We start from the raw sequence: 19737 nt of genomic DNA on the forward strand, positions 1-19737 counted from the left end.
TGTCCTCTTTCGTATTTTCTGTCCTTTATCCAAAAATTTAATTTGTTCATTTTTAATCTTATTTTTTACAATCAAAAGAAAATCTACTCGTCCTATCTAAAAATGATTAATAATAAATTAATAAATTTTTTCAGGCGAACATTTGTTGTCTGTTAATTTTAGTTTGTACGTTGTGTCATTTTCAAAAAAATTTAATATTTTTATTTTGAATGTTAATTTTTACGTCAAAAGCAAAAACTACGTGTCCTATCTAAAATTATAGCTCTTTTTTTGATGAACAAGTTTTGTCTCATATTTTCCGTAGCTTGTGTCGCTAGTCCAAAAAAATTTAATTTTTTTATTCTTAATGTTTTTTACGACTAAAAACAAAATCTACGCATCCTATCGAAAATTGATTTATTATAAATTTTTAGGTCTTTCCAGGGCGCGCAATTTTAGCTTATGCATTTTTTTGGTATCTTTCATAGTTTGACCAAAAAATGGAATTTTTGGATTTTTCATTAATTTTGGTACCATCAAATTTGGAATTTTCAACTATTCGACCAAATTAAAAAAGTTGTTATCATAAGCTTGTAGGGCTTTCAAAAAACAACGTTTTTCTTTTCGTGGCTTTTTTCCATATCGTGCGTTGTTTGGCTTAAAATGTTCATTTTAGTTTGTTTTTTTGGATTTTGAAAATACTCTAACTCTGATCATTTTCTTTTTAAAGAAAAAAGTCATAAGGATAAATTATTTGAGTTTCTTAGTACTATGAATAACCGTTCATAGAATTTTAAAATCTTGAAAAAAGGTGGTTTTAAAAATTTTGAAAACTTGCTCACTTTTTAAATTTTGATCCAAAATAGCTGGTTTACGAACTTGACCTTTATTTTAGGACACTAAAAGAATATACCAAAGGCCAATACAATCTGTTAATTCTTTCGAAAGTTATCGTGTTAAAAAAACTAAAATCTACAGACACACGCACACACAGAGGCAGACACAATCGTAAAAAACTGTTTTTCGGATTTAGGGGTCTCAAAACGTGGACATCTAATACCTTCGCTTGATGAGAATGTAAAAATAAATTTTCACTCCAAAAGGATAAGTTTTCAATGAGAAAGTTGAGTTTTTAAAAAGAATTTTCAAAAAAAGAGTTGAATTTTTAACAAAATATATAGTGGAATTTTTAAACTAAAAAGACAAATCCTCGACGAAAAATGTAATAACTTATATTTAAACCAACAGAGATGAAATTTCTACCATAAGATATCCATTTAAAAACCCAAATGTCGAATTATTAACAAAATACGTCAATTTTTAAACAAATGGTCGAATATGCAACTTAAGAAGATAAATGGATGAAAATTGATCTTTTTCAGTAGAAAATTGGTCTTTTTGGTAGAAAACGAATATGAATCGTTTAACATTTTCCGCTTTTTTATTAAAAATGCAACGGTTTGGTTAAAAATTAATGTATTCATATTGAAAATACAATTGTACAGAAAATTCGTCTTTCGGCTTGAAAGTTTAACAATTTGGATTCATTTTTTTCTTTCTTAACGGACAAACCTTTATACTTGGGATTAAATAGCAATTTTTAAATAGAAAATTTGTGTTTTTCTTAGAAATTTCAACAATTTTGATAAATTTTTCTTTCTTTCTTGACTGAAAAAACTTTATTTGTTGAAAAATTCTCTGAATTGTTGGAAAATTCATCATTTTAGTTCAAAAATCTTCTCATTTATTGAAAATTGAACTATTTTGCTGAAAAAACATTTTGTTATACATTTTTGTACTGAAAATTAAATTTTTCCCTTTTTGGTTGAAAATTGATCTTTTTACTTAAAAATTCGTTTTTTTAAATATTTTCAAGAAAAAAAATTCACTTTCAGCCAAAAAATTGCATTCTTAAGCGAAAAAAATGAAATTTCAAACCACGAAGGTAGTTTTTCACACAAAAAAGATCAATTTTGAACCAAAAAAAATAGAAGAATTAAATCTTCAGTAAAAAAAATTCAACTAGAATTATGAAATTTCCAACCAAATAATCAAATTTTCAACAAATAAATATTTTTCAGTCAAGAAAGAAAAAAAGTTAATCCAAGTTGTTGAATTTTCAAACCAAAAGACGACCTTTCTGTAGAACAGTTGAATTTTCAATCCGAAAAAATTAATTATTAACAAAAAAGTTAATTTTCAACCAAAAATGGAAAAATCACGTTTTCAGATTAAAAAATTAATTTGATATCAGTAAAAAATTTGTTAAAAAATAGTTGAATTTTTAAACAAAAAGATGAATTTTCAACCAACAAAACAAAATTTTTTAGCAAAGAGATACATTTTTAACTAAAATGGTGAATCGTAAAAAAAAAGATTTCTTAAGAAAGAGGTTCAATCTGCAACCAAGTAGTTTAATTTTCAACGAAAAATCTACGAATATTCAAAAAAAAGGTGTCCGATGATTCTTAAAAACCAAATTCGATGTACTTTCCAGGTCAAGAAGTCAAATTTTTCCAGGTTTCTCTTTTTTACATCAAGTTATTAAAGAAAGTAGAACAATAAATAAACTCTGAATTTTTTGCGAAAATTTTGTGTCTTTCAAAATCTTGTAATTTCTGTGAAATTTTGTAGGATCTATTTTTAATTTATGTAAACTATTGGAAATTTTTAAAATCCTTGATATTTTTATGAATTTTTAAAGAATTTTTTGTGTTCGTTTGTAATCTTTGAAATCTTTTGAAATCTTCTCAAAATTGTTGAAACCTTTTGAAGTACTTGACCATCTTTAAAATGTTTTAAAATCTTTGAAATCTCTGGAATGCTTGTATTCTTTTGAAATCTTTATGACATTTTTATAAAATTTTTGACATATTTGTGAAACCCTTCTGAAGTCTTTTGTGTTCATTTAAAAACATTAAATTATTTATAATCTGTTGAAATCTTAGAAATCTAGTTTACTGTAACCATTTTAAAATATTTAAAATTTTTGAAATCTTTTGAATGTTTTAAAATGATTGAAAACTTTTGAAATATTTTTGAAATTGTTGAAATCTGGTGTACACACCTTTTTCAAAGCTTTAGGAAATTTTTGTGAAATCTGAAATATTTATCAAATTGTTTGAAATATCTGTGAAACTTTTCTCAGAGATTTAATTTAGCTTATTAACAGTTTAAACAGATTAATTTTCCGACAGATTTAACTGTTTTCAATTGAAACTGTTCAAATATTTCAAGGGTTTTTCCAAAGATTAAAAAATATATCCACAGATTTCAAAAGATTTAAATGACCACACGAAGCTTTTAATGATTTCATAAATATTTCAAAGATATCAAAATATTTCAAAATTTTTCTGTAATTTCACAAAGATTGCAAAAGAATTAAGTATCAAAATAATTTAAATCTTCTCAACTCTTTCTACAGTTTGATAAATTTACGAAATTGTAAACGCTCTGAAATATTTTAAAATATTGGACATTTTTTGAAATCTCTGTCAATTATTTTAAAAGCTTTGTGAAATCTATTTAATCTTTTGCAATCTTTATAATCTTTTGAAATTCTTGAAATCTGATGAAGGAGAAAATCTATCAAAGTTGAGCCAGCTCGATTTAAATGCAAATGAAATGCGAATTTACCTTCAACAGTTTGGAAGCATCATCAATAACTTTGTTATGCTTGACCGCCTCGATAACCAAATTCGCTCTCTTTAACAATCTATACGTGACATTTTTCTTTTCACTGTTTTTCAAATTCTCCAAAAACCCAGTGACAGTCTTAGCCTTCGACACCATCTGTGGCTTCGAAGAAACGAGCTTGACCTTCACATCCTTGATCGTAGTCTTCTCAATCGGAATATTCTGAATCGTTGGATTCTGCTCGATTCCAGCTTGATCTTGACTCGGATGCCAAAAGGCTGTCGCATGCAACTGAGAAAGATTCAAAGCCGTATATTTAAAGCGAGCTCGAGATTTCAGGGCCTTGTATTTTTTCAGAATCCTATTCACACTTGGAAAGAGTCTTTCATCTTTCCGAACTTCTTCGTCGTTCTGCAATTCTTCGGTAACCATAACTTCTTCATGCATAGGATACACGACTTCAATCGGAACTTCGATTGGTACATTCGGTGGGAAAATTTCATTCTGTTCTTCCTGGGAGGTTCGATTGAACTCCTTCATTTTATCCATTTCCTGCTCTAGTTGCTTGCTCATTTCACTTGAATGCTCGAATTTCTTGGATATATATTTCGTGACTCTCTGTTTTCCAACATCGTTCATGTACGTAGCGACTATTTTCGTTTTTGCGAGATTCCGCAGAATCGTTCTCGTGTGCAGTTTTGTCATTCCTAGTTTGGCTCCGAGTTCTGTTTGACTTAAACCACCTTGTCGAGATGCCTCGACGAAGCGATTCGCTTGTTTCAGAAAGGGAAAGTTTAATTTTTGCTTTGATGTGTCCAAGTCTGCAAAAATTGCAAAATTGAGCAAATACAGCTAATACTAATAAATAAATTATTGCAAAAGACTTGAACTCACTTTAGAGATAAAAATAGTGGAAATAGTAGTATAAGTTTTAAAAAATAGCAAAATAGTGGCACATAAGAAACTTAAATGTATATAAATCAATTGCTTTCTTTCTAGCATCAAATCCCATGAAATTAAAATTATATTGATAATTTTGCATTATATAGAGGTATTTTTATTTTCTAAAAGATTTTATTAAATTTATCATAAAATGTGCTTGAATTAAATTTCGCATACCTGGGATTCTACAGAATTTTGATTTCAAGCTTCCAGGTATTGTCCTGTTTTTTCAGGTTAATTTAAACAAAAAATCAAAACCTCACACTGGCAGTTATATTTCAGAAAAATTAGAGAATTTTGGAGAGAAAAATATTATTAAAGAAGAATAATCATATAATATCAAGCTAATTAAGCTTTGATATTAAGCATTTGCAATGATAAAGTAAATCTTTCAAAATGAACTCCTACTTTACTAATTCCAATAAAATTAATGAATCAACTTCAAATACGATAACTTTTTGAAGGGTTTTTTGACTCCCAGGGATTTCTATATAGGTTTAAAAATAAATTAGAATTTAAACATTTTGTTAATTTAAGGTTGCGTTCTTTTTTCAATGTGAAATAATTTCTTGGTTCTAGTTTTTTTTTTTGTAAACTTATAATAACTTTTTTTAAAGTCGAAGACTTTCATTTCTAAGTTCTGTTTAATTTCTTCTTCATTCTCTTCCAAACTCGAATCTTTTCTATTTGAATTCTTATTAATTGGAAGAGATTTCCTATTTGAACTATTTTCAAAACAGAATACTTTAAATTTTGATATTTTTGTTATTAATAAAATATTAATGCTTGTATTTAGCTGTGTGAAATGGAAAACTATGATAATTTGAACCAGAGAATTAGAAATTTTGGATTATGTATGTTAAAAAAAAGATATAAAAATTAATAATTTTGCGTCAGGTTAGCGTTTTACATCAAAATTAAAAAAAAAAAAATCAGTATAATTTGAGCAAGATTAAAAATCTCTGATTAATTTTGGATTGTGTGTTTTTCGTCAGAAATTGTCTTTTTTTAAAAACAATTTTAGGTTATGTCAGCGGCTTACATATGAAATTGGTATTTTAAGGCAAAAGTAATTATAATTCGAATAAGATTTGCAATTTTTGAATAATTTCAGGTTATAATAATATTTTTCACAGAAAATCGGTAATTAAAAAAAATTTTATTTCGAAGAATATTAAAATTTGTTAACAACTTAAGGTTATGTTCCAATGATCTTTTGTTTAAATAATAAAAAGGAACTCGTAGTTTTTAACAATTTTAGGTTACGTTGGAATTTAATATAAAAAAATGGCACCTTCAAACGAAAATCATTGCAGTTTGAAAAAGATTTAGAATCTTCCAAGAATTTTGGATTATGTTACTGTTTATCATCGGATATTTGTATTTCTAATAAAATATATATATTTCAAAGAAGATTATCAACTTCTTAAAGAATAGTTACCCTTTTTGTACAATTTAAGACCATCTTAAAATTTTACACCTGAGATCGATTATTTTAAAGAAAAATCATTAAATGTAGAGAAGATTTACAATTTGAAACAATTTTTTGTTATGATAAGTGCTTTTAGTTAAAATTATATATTTTTAACTAAAAAAGCATTTTTTTATATTATCATTTAGCAGTTAAATACACACAGATTTGCCGTTTTAATAAAAGAAAAAATTCCCGGTTCGCAAACATTTTTTGTGGTAAATGAAATTTAAAAAAACTAACTCTAAAGCCGAAATATTTCCATTAGAAGTAATAAAAATTGAGCTGCAAATTAAAATACTCAAAGTGGGACTCTCGAATTTTAAACGTTTAAAACAGAAGTTTAAAAGCTTTTTAAATCAAAACTTTTTTATTCAATACTCGATAATTTAGACGTGTAAAATGGAAGATACTAACATTTTTCAACTGAACAATTTTAAATTAAATGCAGTTAAACTGCCAAATTAAAAAATTTAAACTTTTATAAATTATAGAGTTCAAAGATCTAGATTCAGTTCCAAAAATATAAATCCACGTTATCATTTTCAATGCTCTAAATTAAAGAACCAATCAATGCTTTTAAAATTTTTCAAAGTTATATCATTTTAAGCCATTTTAAGCTAGAAACATAAAAAATTGAACGATTACAATTTTCTTAAGTTCAAAAATTCTTAAAACTGCTTAATTTTTTTTTGTTAATCTTGAAACATTTACATGTTGTTTTAAGTTCTTTCAAATTTTTCAGAACTTCTAAACATCTTTTTAAATTATTCGAATTTTTCCTAAAAATTGTCTTGAAATTAAAAAAAAAATTCTGCTAAATAAAAAAAAATTATCTTAAAATCATCCACATTCATTTTTGATAATTTTGTCAATCTTTTCAATCTTTTTTTATATTTACATAAAACTAACTTTTCAAAATAAAAAAATCATTTTCAATGTTCCTAGGAAATGTTTTTTATTCTTTTGAAGCCTTTCAATATTCTTAAAAAGCTTCCAGATTTTTTGTTTGAAATCTACCAAAATCTATATTTTGTTTCAAATTAGGCCGTAGACTGTTTGCAGCGAATTTTTGTTACGAATAGCCGGATTTTGTCGGTATACGTAGACACTTCGTTTAAATTATTTGAAATCATTTCAAATTTTCATTTAATTTGGAATTTTTTCAAAAATTCTAAATATTTGTTCAACTTACTCGATTTTTTTCAGAATAATAGGTGTTTCATTGTTTATAGACTTCAAAATTCAACAATTTGACTTACAAATTAATATTTCTTTAAATAGAACAATTAAAATTGTAATGTTTAAAGTTGAGTTTTATTTGCAAAATTTTTTATTGAAGTTTTTTTTGAAAAATTAAAAAATTTTAGGATAATAAGACGTTGCAATTAAATAATTAATTCCTATAATATTTAATCATTGTTTAAGTCTTTAAAACTGCATTTTAAAATTCTTTAAATTATTATGTACGCTTAAAAATTCAAAATCTAAAATGGAAAATTTTTAAAATAACCGATTTTCAAATTGAATTACGCATTTCTGTACTTAATGATATCATAATTGAACAAGATAATTTAACTAATTATTTAAAAAACGGTTGAAATCAAAATGGGATAGATTATTTTCCTAAAAATTTGTAAAAATCACGGTTAAAAAATAAATTAACAGTCATTTCCTGGTTTTTCTCGATCTGACTAAATTCCTGGTCATTTTTCGGTTTTCCGATCCAGCGGAAAATTGTGTACTCTGTACACAATTTGCTAAAATTTGCGCGAAACATAATTTAAAAAAAAACTTAGATTTCAAAGAAAATTTTTAATATTTGAATAATAATAGAACATGTCAACATTTTTCTTTCAATATCATAGTGAAATTAAAAGATTCATTTTCATCGATTATGAAAAATATTGGCATTGTTTTTCCATTATTTTCGATAATAGATACCATCAAATACAAAACTTTGTAATAATATTAATTTTATATTTTAATTTAAAAAATTCCATGAGACAGTGGAAATAATAATCGCTCGCGCAATTCGCTTGCTTTTTTTTTAGTTGATTAAAAAAAAGACGAGTGTTCAAATTTGATCGTTCGATTCTTTTTTTTAATTTTTAAGGATTCCGTAGTTAGATATTCATTTTCAACTACTTCTGTAATACACAGGCCAATTTTCTCCATGTAAATATGTCATTCTAGCCAATCAGCGAAGAATTTAGGAAATATTTTAAAAAGAAAAGTAAAGAAATAGGCAATTACAAGAAAATAGTGATATTTTTTTAAATAGTAGAAAAATAGAGGTATCGCTAAAAATAGTCTCAAATTATATACCATAGGATTCCTCTTCTTCGGGTCCGTCATGTTTGCCCCAAAAGTGACTAATATCAACATTGGCATCCACAAGCTGAACAGCTCTCACTAATCTTTCTGCCAAGGTGTAACCGCTTTTTTGCCACTCGCTCGAATTTATGGGATGTAGATTTTCGTACGGTACTTTCTAAAAAAGAAAAACTCTCACGTTAATTAAAACTTCTTCAGGAAAAATGAAAATCCTCTGTATAATGAATATGCAAAAACTTCCTTACAATATCAGTTCTGATGACATTCTTGAGTAAAGGAGTCTTAAATATTTTTCTTAAAGGAACATTTATCTGCAGCTTCTCCTTTACTTCGTCATAACTGGCAATGTAATTCTCCCTCGTCTTCAAATAGTTGATAATATTTTCGGACAATAAAATAAATTTTGGTCTCCTTTCAACATAGAACCTGGTCAAGTGAAGTAAACTGCTGCTATAACTGTTTCCCGAGACTCTTTCAGAATATGCCTGCTTTGTTATTAATTTCTGTTTAAGAAGAAACTTCCTGTGATAAAACATAGACTTCGGGTCATCAGATAAAGTGCTGAGTCCCGTTTTCCCATGGGAAACGTCTCCATGGTATCGAGCCCGACCCACTCTTTCCAGAAAACAATATTGCAAAACGTTCATTTCCATTACAGGACAAGCCGTGTCGCCTATCAAGGCTCGTTCTCTTAAACTTTGGGATGCAACTATCACGAACTTTTGATCATAATGATTAACGATATCTTCAAGAGAGTAATTTCTCGCATCGAACGTGATATCTATCCGAGTGTTGTACGATGAGCAGGATCCTCTAATGCCATTTCGCATATCATCGATTGGGAAGTGAGGGTAAATGTCCTTTGGAACATTCTAAGAAAAATGATACATTATTATGAGATAACTTATGCATCGTTTTTTATTTATTGATCGCGAAAATTCAGGGTTGCTAAAAAATCCCAATTTCGAAATTCCCCGATTTTTCCCTGAACAATTTTTGGTTCTCGCTGATCGTTTAAATTTTGTATTTTAGGTATAAAACAACCTCTCGTCTGAAATTATTTTAAACACTTTTAGTAACAACGTAATATATACCTAAAATACATGAAATTTCAATCAAATAGTTGGGGTTTCAACCAAAAATGAATGAATTACGTTTTCAGTTAAAAAAATTAATTTTCAAACATGAAAAAAGAAGCATTCAATAAAATAGTTCAATTTCAAAGAAACATGATGAATCTTCGATATAAAAAATTCTTAACGAAAAGTGTAATACTTGACACTTCCACCAAAAAATATTTTAATTTTCGATCAAAGACAGTTAAATAAAACCAAAAAAATATGCATTTTCAAACCAAAAAGAGGAGTTTTTCAACAGGAGTTGAATTTTCAACCAGGAAAGATTTGCCAATCAATAAAGAAAAGAAATCTCATTCAAAATATTGAATTTTGAAACCAAAGAGACGAATTTCCTGCAAAAAATTGAGTTCTCAACCGGGAAATATGATTTTTTAACAAAAAAGTTTAATTTTAAATTAAAAAAAGACGGGCTTGCAAACAAAAGTAATGAATTTCGTACTAAAAAAACTAAATTTTCAAGCAACAATGAAAGTTACATCTTCGGTTAAAAAAATAATTTTTTAACGTAAAAAAAATTATTTTTATTAAAATAGTTACACTTTCAACCAAAGAAATGATTTTGTAACTAAAATGATGAAACTCAACAAAAAAAATTGAATTTTAAACCAAATGGTTGAAATTTCAACCTAAAGGATGTATTTTCAACCAAAAAAGAAATTAAATTTTAATCGAAAAGATGAATTAGTCATCAAGAAAGGTAAAATTCTACCACAAAAGACGAATTTTCCACGAGTTTTCAACTGAAGAAGATCAATTTTCAACCAAAAATGGAATATTTAAATTTTCAGTTTAAAAGCTAATTTTTACTAAAAGAAAAACGAATTTTCAAACAAAACAGATACATTTGAAAACCAAAGAAATGAATATTTAACTAAAATTATTATTTTTCAAAGAACAAAAAATTATTTTAAACCAAGTATTATAATTTAAAACCAAAAAGATGAATTTCCAACTAAAAAATATCATATTTCAACAAATAATGCATTTTTAATCAAATATACGAATTTTTAAAAATATGTTTAATCTAACTATTAAATTTGCCATCAATAAAATAAAGAGTGGCGCCAAAGTTAGCCTATTTTTTTACTCGCCTTTCAAAACTAAAATGAGCATCGATTTTCGTTTTTTAAAAATCTCAATATATTACACCCTTTTTAGAGGTTGAGAAGACTCCAAAAAAATTGAAAAATAGAAAATACTACTAATTATAAAATCATGCTTCATTGCATTTTTTCTATAAAAAAATTTCACAAAAGTAAAACCACGTATTTTCTTGATTGATAAGGGATGGATGTGAAAAATTATTTTATAATTAGTAGTATTTTCTACTTTTTAATTTGTTAAGGTCTTCTCAACATATTTTCATATTTTTTCCCAAGATCGCTAGCGAGGTCCAAAAAATAGGCTAAAAACAGCTTATTTTGGCGTCACACCTTGTAATCAAAAACATGAATTAGTCACCAAAAAAATAAATATTCTACAAAAAGAATTTTCCATAAAAAAGGGAATTGTCCACAAAAAAATGAATTTTCAAAGAAACAATTCAGTTTTCAATTGAAGAATATAAATTTTCAAACAAAAATGGATAACAAACAAAGTAGTTCCACTTTTAACTAAGTAGTTAAGTTTGAAACCAAAACAGATAAATTCAAAAAAAAAGTAATAGTTGATATTTGAATTTTAAACCAGAAAGAGTTGAATTTAACCAAAAAAGACGAGATTTAAGAAAAATAGTTGAACCCTCAACCAAAACAGGTTAATTTTCAACCCAACAGTTAATAATTTTCAATTTTTAATCCAAAAATTTGCAATTTCTAAAAAAATAGATGAATTTTAACATAAAAAGGTTCATTTTGAACCAAAAAGAATATATTTTTAGCAAAATTGTTTATTTTTTAACAAAATAATAAAATTTGCTTCAACTTCAGCTTATCGAAAATTTCCTGACTTTCCCTAATCAGTTATAAATTCCCTGACTTTATGGAATTCCTTGAGCTGCAGCAACCCTGAAATTGCCGAAAAAATAGCTGCCATTGCTTAAATTAAAATTAGTCTATAATTACTGTTTTCTTTGGTTCGTCGTCATTCAACAATTCGAAACGGTCGAAAATAACTAGTTTTTCTCTTGCTTTCCTTAATTCGAAGAATGAAAATCCTTTGATATTCGCACAAATAGACCAGACCTGCTCCATAAACGATTCCGCTAGAGGCTGGGCTTCATGAAATCGGATGGCTAAACGCTGCCATAGTGCTAAAAAAGTTTTGTATTATTATTATAAGAATCACATTTCAACTTTAATTTAATTTCAATTTTCCCTTTTTTTACAAGATTCGATTTATTTTTTAAGAATCATAATCAGAAATTTAAGACATTGACAAATAAAACGCTTTGAAAGAGATTATTTTTAATGATACCAATTTCAAATATTTCCTAAACGAGTTATTTTCTAATTTTGTAGATTTGAACGACACTGTTTACAGCGAAGAAGGAGATTTTTCATGAAAATATAGAAATAAAATCGCTTAAACAAAAAAAATGTTTATACTATCTTAAATTGAACTATAAACGCGCCAAATTGAATTATAAAACAAAATTTAGCCAAAGAGATGAATCTTCAACAACGAAAAAAGATAAATTTTTAATAAAATTGTAGATTTTTCCACAAAATAATTAAATTTTTAACCAATTATAAAAATTTTCAAATATGAAAGATGAATTAACAAAAGAAATGTACTAGTAGATGTTTCTACCAAAAAATATTTTAATTTTTAATCAAAAAGAGTTGAAGTAATCGAAAAAGACCGATTTTTGCCAAAAAAAATGGATTAAAAAAAAAAAAAGATTTTTCAGTCAAGAAAGAAAAAAATCAACCAAATTGACGATTTTTTAACAAAATAGTTGATTTTTCACTCAAGAATGAAAAATAAAATGTCAACCAAATTGTTGAATATTTAAGCCAAAAAGACGAATTTTCTACAAAACAGTTGAATTTTCATTTCAAAAATATAAATTTTTAACCAAACAGTTGATTTTTTTACAAAATAGTTGAATTTTTAAGCAAAAAGGGTGGCATAAAAAAATATTTGACTTTGAAAAAGGAACAAATAAATAAACTTTTAGCTAAATAGTTGGATTTTATTATTGGGTTATGCTATCTCTGTTCGCATTTAAGTAGAGAAAAATGAAGAGAATAAGAAATCAAAATCTATCTAAAAAGGTTTTTCAATCTTTGATATTCCTGAATTTAAAACCAAAAAAGAGCACTTTTAAAATTGGAAACAGTATACTGTTCCTAAATAGGTTTTCCAAAAAAATAAACTATAAATTCTTCAAATTCAACCATTTTTCAAAAACTGATACGCGATAGTAAGGAAAAGTTCAATTGCAAAACCCATTGTGAACATAATTTTTTGTAACTTTTAAAACTTTTTCATTAAAATTAATGTTTGTCACTTGAAATTACATCATTAGTAATATTATTTTGATTTTCAAAATCATAGAAAAAATATTTTTTCAGAGACCGAGTTGGGCGCAAAAAATTTGAAATAAAGCTGATAAAATTTTCCAGAGAATTGTCAAGTCTAAGTTTTGATTTATTTTTACATTTTTTTTTCATAAATACATAAATATAACGAAAAATAATTATCAATGTATAATAACTATATATAAACTTTTGTTAACAAAATTATTTATTTAAAGTAGGTTTTCTATCATTTTTAATAATTTTTCGTTTTTGAAGTTATATTTCAAGAAATTTGGATGGAAACAATATAATGAAGGAAAAAATTCCTCTTCCTTATTCTTGTTAATTTTATTAACTAGAAAATATTATAAGATTATTTGGGCATTTTCGCAATAAACAATAACTTATTTCCCTATACATTTTTTTTTAAATCATGCATTTTATTTAAAAACTCATGAATTTTGCTGAAATTATCAAAGAGTTCACAATTAAAACGACTAAAATTGAAAACTAATGTTTTCATTGACGAATGCCCAAATTATGTATTTGTTTGCTAAATTTCTTTTAAAAAAAACTATATAATTTATCAATTAAGTATGCATTTGGAGAAATTACCATGGACTTCCCAATTAAAAGGTTTGACACTCAAAAAGAAACGAATTTTTCCGTCGACAGATACCTTAATAATGCACTTGTATATTAAGTTTGTTAAAATTCACAAATTCATACAATTTATCAAATAATTATGATATTTGCTAAAATTATCATGAAGTCCCTAATTAAAAGAGCTGATATAAAAAAGAATTTTTCTTTCGATAAATGCTTGAAATCGTTCATTAAATTTTTTAAATAATATTAACAAGAATAATCTTAAGAGGAATTTTATCCATCATAATACTTTTTCAATACAAATTTCTTCCAATATAACTTTAAAAGACGTAAAATTATTGAAAACATTAAAAAATAATTTGTTTATCCAAACGCTGGCGATTGCAAAATAAATTCTATTAATGACGAACACCGGAAATCTCAAATAGAAAAATTGAAATTTTTGCGCTATGTTTGTTTACTCATAAAACTTTGAAACAAAAATTAAAAAATAATCTTTTGCGTCCAAATTTATATATATATATATAATATAGTAAGTTAAATCGAATTTAAATCTAAAAATGTTAAATGGTTAAATGGGAAACATAATTTTATATTTTAATTAGAAAAAAATGAATCATTAAAAGAACTTTTAATAGATTCATAATCAGATATTGTAATTAAAATTTCGTTGTTTTAATATTTACTGTAAATAAATAATGGTTGAGAAGAGTTCAATTCGTTTGTCGAAGTGTCAAAAACCTTCGTTACACGTAAGGTTAAATATTTCATAGAATTAAGAAATTCATCAAACTTAGATAAAAGAGTAACAAACCTTCCAAGGTTATTCCATCTAAACCTTCTAAAGCCACTTCGTCGATCACACAATCGACTAAATCAACTGATGAATGTAAAATATAGTTTTTTAATTCCATGTTTATAGGTTAGGATGGGTCTTCATATAAAAATCTGCATCAATAATAACAGTAGGAAATTTAATTTGGCGATATATTTAATTGAGGAATAAGGCATTTACTGATTATCATTAAAATGTTTGGAAAACATCACTGGGATTCTTATTTGCTTCAGAATCTGGGTATAAAGGACCAAAACCAGACGAAAATATTGTTTCTAAATAAACGAGTACGGAACAGACTAGAACATATTTCTGTTTTACCGATCTATAGGAAAAAGTAGGAATTCCTAATACTCTGTCGGAAAGGTAGATATCTTTTCTTCGGAGGGTAAGTTTTCTCAAAAACTTTGGACTTACTTTGACTTTTAAGGACATGTGACACGGCGAAATTCCTATATTACCGACCTCACTTTTTCAGTACACTGAATGTTTTTTTGAATTAAAGAACTTTTTTTGTAAATGAAATATCAAGCTGAAACTTTGGAAAATGTATGAGAGTACAATAAAGTACGTTTAGGTACTGCATTTTGGTAGGAACTTCACTGAAAATTATTTCATTTTTTTTCTGAACCTCGACATTTTTTGAACGTTCGAACTTTTTTTATACATAAAATATCGGTCTCAAACTTTGAAAAATGCAAGAGCCGAAAGAAAACTACGTTTAACTACAAAGCTTAATAATAAAAAATGTAAAAAAAAATTTTCAACTATCAATTCCATCGGCATCAGCCGGCAACGTTGTACACGAAAATACGAATCCTCTAGAGCCGCGTCTAGTGGCCGCCAGGGTTCGTATTTTCACGTACAACGTTACCGGCTGATGCCGATGGAATTGATAGTTGAAATATATTTTTTTTTACATCTTTTATTATTAAAATTTGTACTTAAACGTAGTTTTCTTTCGGCTCTTGCATTTCTCAAAGTTTGAGACCGATATTTTATGTACAAATAAAGTTCTAACGTTCAAAAAATGTCGAGATTCAGAAAAAAGATAAAATAATTTTCAGTGAAGTTCCTACCAAAATGCAGTACCTAAACGTACTTTATTGTACTCTAATACATTTTCCAAAGTTTCAGCTCGATATTTTATTTACAAAAAAAGTTCTTAAGTTCAAAAAAAACATTCAGTGAACTGATAAAGTGAGGTCGGTTTTATAGGTATTTAGCTGTGTCACATGCCCTTAAAAAATCTTTTATCAGATAATTTTGTATTTTTTAGAATGGCAATTTTCATTTATATTTCAGTCGTAAATTCTAGTTTTTTGTAACAAAACTAAAAAAATAAATTAAAACCAATTTGAAAAATTATTAATTCAATAAAGTATTATACAAGTTTAATTAAATTAATAAATTTGGGTAATTTAACCTACTAATGTAAATTTAATATTATATTATTTTAATAATTTTAATATTAGGTGATAAATTCAATCCCTGCTTTTTAATATTTTTTATTGAGAATGTAAATGCTGATAATTATTAATTACATTATATTATTTATAATTTGCTTGAATTAAATCGTTCCTATTGCAATTACATTTATAATAGATTAATTACTTCTCCATCATAGACAAGTCCCAAGGAATTCCAGTTATTTGCTTTAAATTTATTTAATATAATAAATATACTCTCCATCTATTTATTTATGGTTATTTATAACAGATAATTTTTAATTCATTTCATTAAAAAAAATGGAATTTGATCTTTATTAATAAAAATTAAAATTTTATCTGTATAGTCGAAATAATTCACATCAATAAGAGCTAGTTTAATTTTTAGCAATTTGAATTAAGACTGGTTCCATTATTCTTAAGTGTTTATACAATTCTAATTTAAAAATGATGGTAAATCGAAATGGTTTAAATTTGAAAAGTTAATTGTAGATTTTTTAATTTTAATTTTAAATACGCGCGTGATTATTATTGTGTTAGTTTTACGCAATGTTCTAATAAAAAAATGTGATAATAATACAAAATTGTTATATTTTATAATATCTATTATGTAAAATAATAAAAATGAAAAGCATGGATAATATTCTTTATGATTATTGATGAAAATTGGTATCTTTATTTCAAATTAAAATTGTTCAATATTATACATTTTATTTATTAATTTTTTAATATTTGAAATATGTAATTATATTTTTTTATAAAAGAACAAATTTCCGGAAAAAAACTAATATAACATGTTATCGCTCAAATGTAATGATTTTTTTCGTATGTTTATTTTTAGGTATGTACTATTTTTTGGTGAAAACACTAACATAAAATTATTTTAAAATGGTAAGTCGTATTTCAAACGTAATGCTTTTTGTGTTTAAAATCACTGATTTTCCGTGAAATATTGTAACATAAACTGAAATTCTTAGAATATTTATAAATATTCTTTGAATTTTTAAAAATCTATACCGATTTCAAATAAATCAAACCTGTACTTCTTGAAAAAATTGTATTCTTTAAATTCAATTAATTTTGATTAAAAATATCGATCTGCTCTGAAATCTAATGTTTAAAAAAATTTAAATACCAATTTTCGACGAATAATACTAACATTGCAGAACACCATTTTTTTCATAATTGTAAATCTTCTTTGAAATTTAATTATTTTTGTTTAAAATTACCGATTTTTGGTGAAAATGTCTAAGGGATTTTGAATAGATTTGAATAATTTCAAAAGATTGAAGAAGAATTAAAAGATTTTAGGGTCTTTTTTTTTAATTCAAGGGAATTCTCAAAGGCTTTAAAGTTTTGAACGTTTTTAAAGGATTAAAAATATTTTAGGGTATTGTGAAAGATTTGATTACAAAAAAGTTTCCACTAAAAACAGTAAAATAATAAAAAATGGTTAATCTTTGTTTGAATAAAAATGTCATTTTCTGAGGAAAAACATCAGGATTTGAAATTGTTCAAGATTCTAGATTTTATTATTTTAAACAAACATCGTTGGATTAAAATTTAATGATTTTTTATTTAAAGTATTAATTTCGGATGAAATACGCAAACGTAACCTAAAGATGTTGAAAAATTGTAAACATTCTTTGAAACCTAATAATTTTGTATTAAAAATGTCAATTTTGGTTAAATCTGGAATTTTTAGTTTGGTATTTCTATATTGGTTAATTTTGCAATTACGAGGTGGCTGGAATAGTTACTCAGAAATTGGTATTTATATCTTAACACAACAGAAAATGCCAATTTCCAATAAAAAATGCTTAAATAACAAAAAATCGAAAGTTTAAAAAAATGTTGTATCTTTAAAACTGAATAATTAAAAAAAATATATATAACAAATTACCGATGGAAAAGACATACATAATTTAAAATTTCAATCTGGTTGATGATTTTTGTTTAATGAATCTTTTTTAAAAGCACCCATTTCCCGTGATAAACGCTAGGACAACCTCAAATTATTGGAAATAGTTGTATGATTTTATATTAAAATTCTTCTTTAGAAATCCGAATTTCCAGTGAAAAGCACTAACATAAAATATCATAATATTCTATTACATCTTTCGTCATTTTTTATTTAATCGCCTTACAGTCTTAAAAAGCATCTATGTTTTTTTCACTTCAAATTACAAAAAGCTTTTGATGATTTTTCTTATCAAAAGGAATTACGCCTAGATTTATTATTTTTAAATTTCAAATTGATATAAACCAACAACTTCAAGTAATGCAAAGCTAATCATCTTTTCAACAATAATGATTGAGAGTTTTTCCACATAAATTGACACACTACTTTTTAAAAAATTTTAATTGTCATTTAATTCAAAAATCTGATATTTTTGCCGTATTTGGAAATTAAAAACCAAACTATTTCAAATAGGAAAGTTTTATGATCTTAACTCCAAAAAACTTAAAAGTTAGTTAATTAGTTTAGAAATAAATAGTCTTTTGTACTATTTACTTACAAGTGTCGACTTTTTTATGATGTAGAAAAATCTCAAATATACATAATCTAATTATTTAGTTGAAGTTTAATTAAATGTTTGAAAATTACCTATGATCTATTTATAGTAACATCACTAAAACATTGTTCAACTATTTCGTGAACTCTCATGATTTTTTATTTATTAAATGATGTTATTATTATTTTTTTAATTGATTGCATCTTACGTCTTTAGATTGATAGTCAAGTTTTAATTAGATGACACTTTATCTATGTGTATGTAGGTACCAATTCATCAATTTTAGATTGAATAACTTTGAAATTACTTGCGCAATTAAAATAATTGTCTGGAACATTTCTTTAAGCAAACATGCTCACCCACTTAAAAACATGAATATGATAAAAATGACTTATCATTTAATTTGGTAAGGCTGCTCAAGACCAGACCTTTATCTTCAATTTCGTGACCCCCTCAGAGCTATAATTCATAATTATATTTTAGACTTGTCTCCAATTATCCAGATGAAAGCGTCTCCATAAATAGTTCGACGAAGTCTATTCTAAATAGACAGAAAAAATTGCAGATAAGCCAAAGGAAAAATATAGATTATAATATAGGTAAACGTATAATCTAGTAACTGACGGACAGAATATTTCGTATCTCTTATCATAGTAATGAACAATATGAATTTCCCTACTCCGACGAATACTCATGTGTCAAATAGCAATTGGCGTGATTGCCCTTTATGAAAAATACTCTTGACAATGTACTTCACGGATATTTCAAGTACGTTTCAGTAGATAATCCAATCAATGGGGCACTGTGATGTGTGATTCATCCAGTTAAATATTCGACCTGCTATTTTCTCTGAGGTGACTACACCAATGATTACAGCAGTGGCAGATGAGTACCAGGAATTTCAATGTCGTTCTATACTTGACAATGACACACTTTTAAACAAATAGTAATGATTTCCTTTTTTATTTTCAAAGTAAAAAATAGGAGTAGAAATGGAGGAATGGAAATTATTCTTATAAGTGGATTAAAATCGAAAATGGCCCTTTTTCAAAATAGATTATTTCAAGAGTTTCGTAGCCCTGGGCTACGGGGAGATAGGGGCAATGTCAGAAGGGGAAGTGAGGAAATTAGATGGGAGGTAGTAGAGAAAAAGAGGGGTGGGGTTGTATCGGAAGTAAGGAGAAATGAGGGTAATGTAAGCGGTGGGGCCTGAAGTGTGAAGTAGATCAGAAAGAAGTAAGGTGGAGTAGGAGAAGGAAAGTATGGGCGTGGGAGGTTTCGACTTATATTCAAACCTCGTTTATTGCAAAATTCGTTTGTCGCAAGCCTTGTTGATTGAAATCCAAGATACTCGTCTATCC

At 26.1% G+C, this 19737-nt stretch overlaps 1 protein-coding gene across 1 annotated transcript in view; it reads right to left on the reverse strand.

Moving 5' to 3' along the window:
• LOC117171939 (general transcription factor 3C polypeptide 1) overlaps positions 1-14689 on the reverse strand; it is a 41380-nt gene extending 26691 nt beyond the window's left edge. The window contains exons 1-5 of the mRNA XM_033359612.1: positions 14392-14689; positions 11568-11755; positions 8611-9237; positions 8357-8522; positions 3616-4436 (exon numbers count right to left, since the gene is read on the reverse strand). Coding sequence (XP_033215503.1) covers positions 3616-4436; positions 8357-8522; positions 8611-9237; positions 11568-11755; positions 14392-14491 — 1902 coding nt within the window. The 5' untranslated portion in view covers positions 14492-14689. The remainder of the gene's footprint in view (positions 1-3615; positions 4437-8356; positions 8523-8610; positions 9238-11567; positions 11756-14391) is intronic.
• Positions 14690-19737: the final 5048 nt, after the last annotated feature.

The sequence above is a fragment of the Belonocnema kinseyi genome, chromosome 4 (assembly GCF_010883055.1).
Source record: "Belonocnema kinseyi isolate 2016_QV_RU_SX_M_011 chromosome 4, B_treatae_v1, whole genome shotgun sequence".
NCBI lineage: Eukaryota > Metazoa > Arthropoda > Insecta > Hymenoptera > Cynipidae > Belonocnema > Belonocnema kinseyi.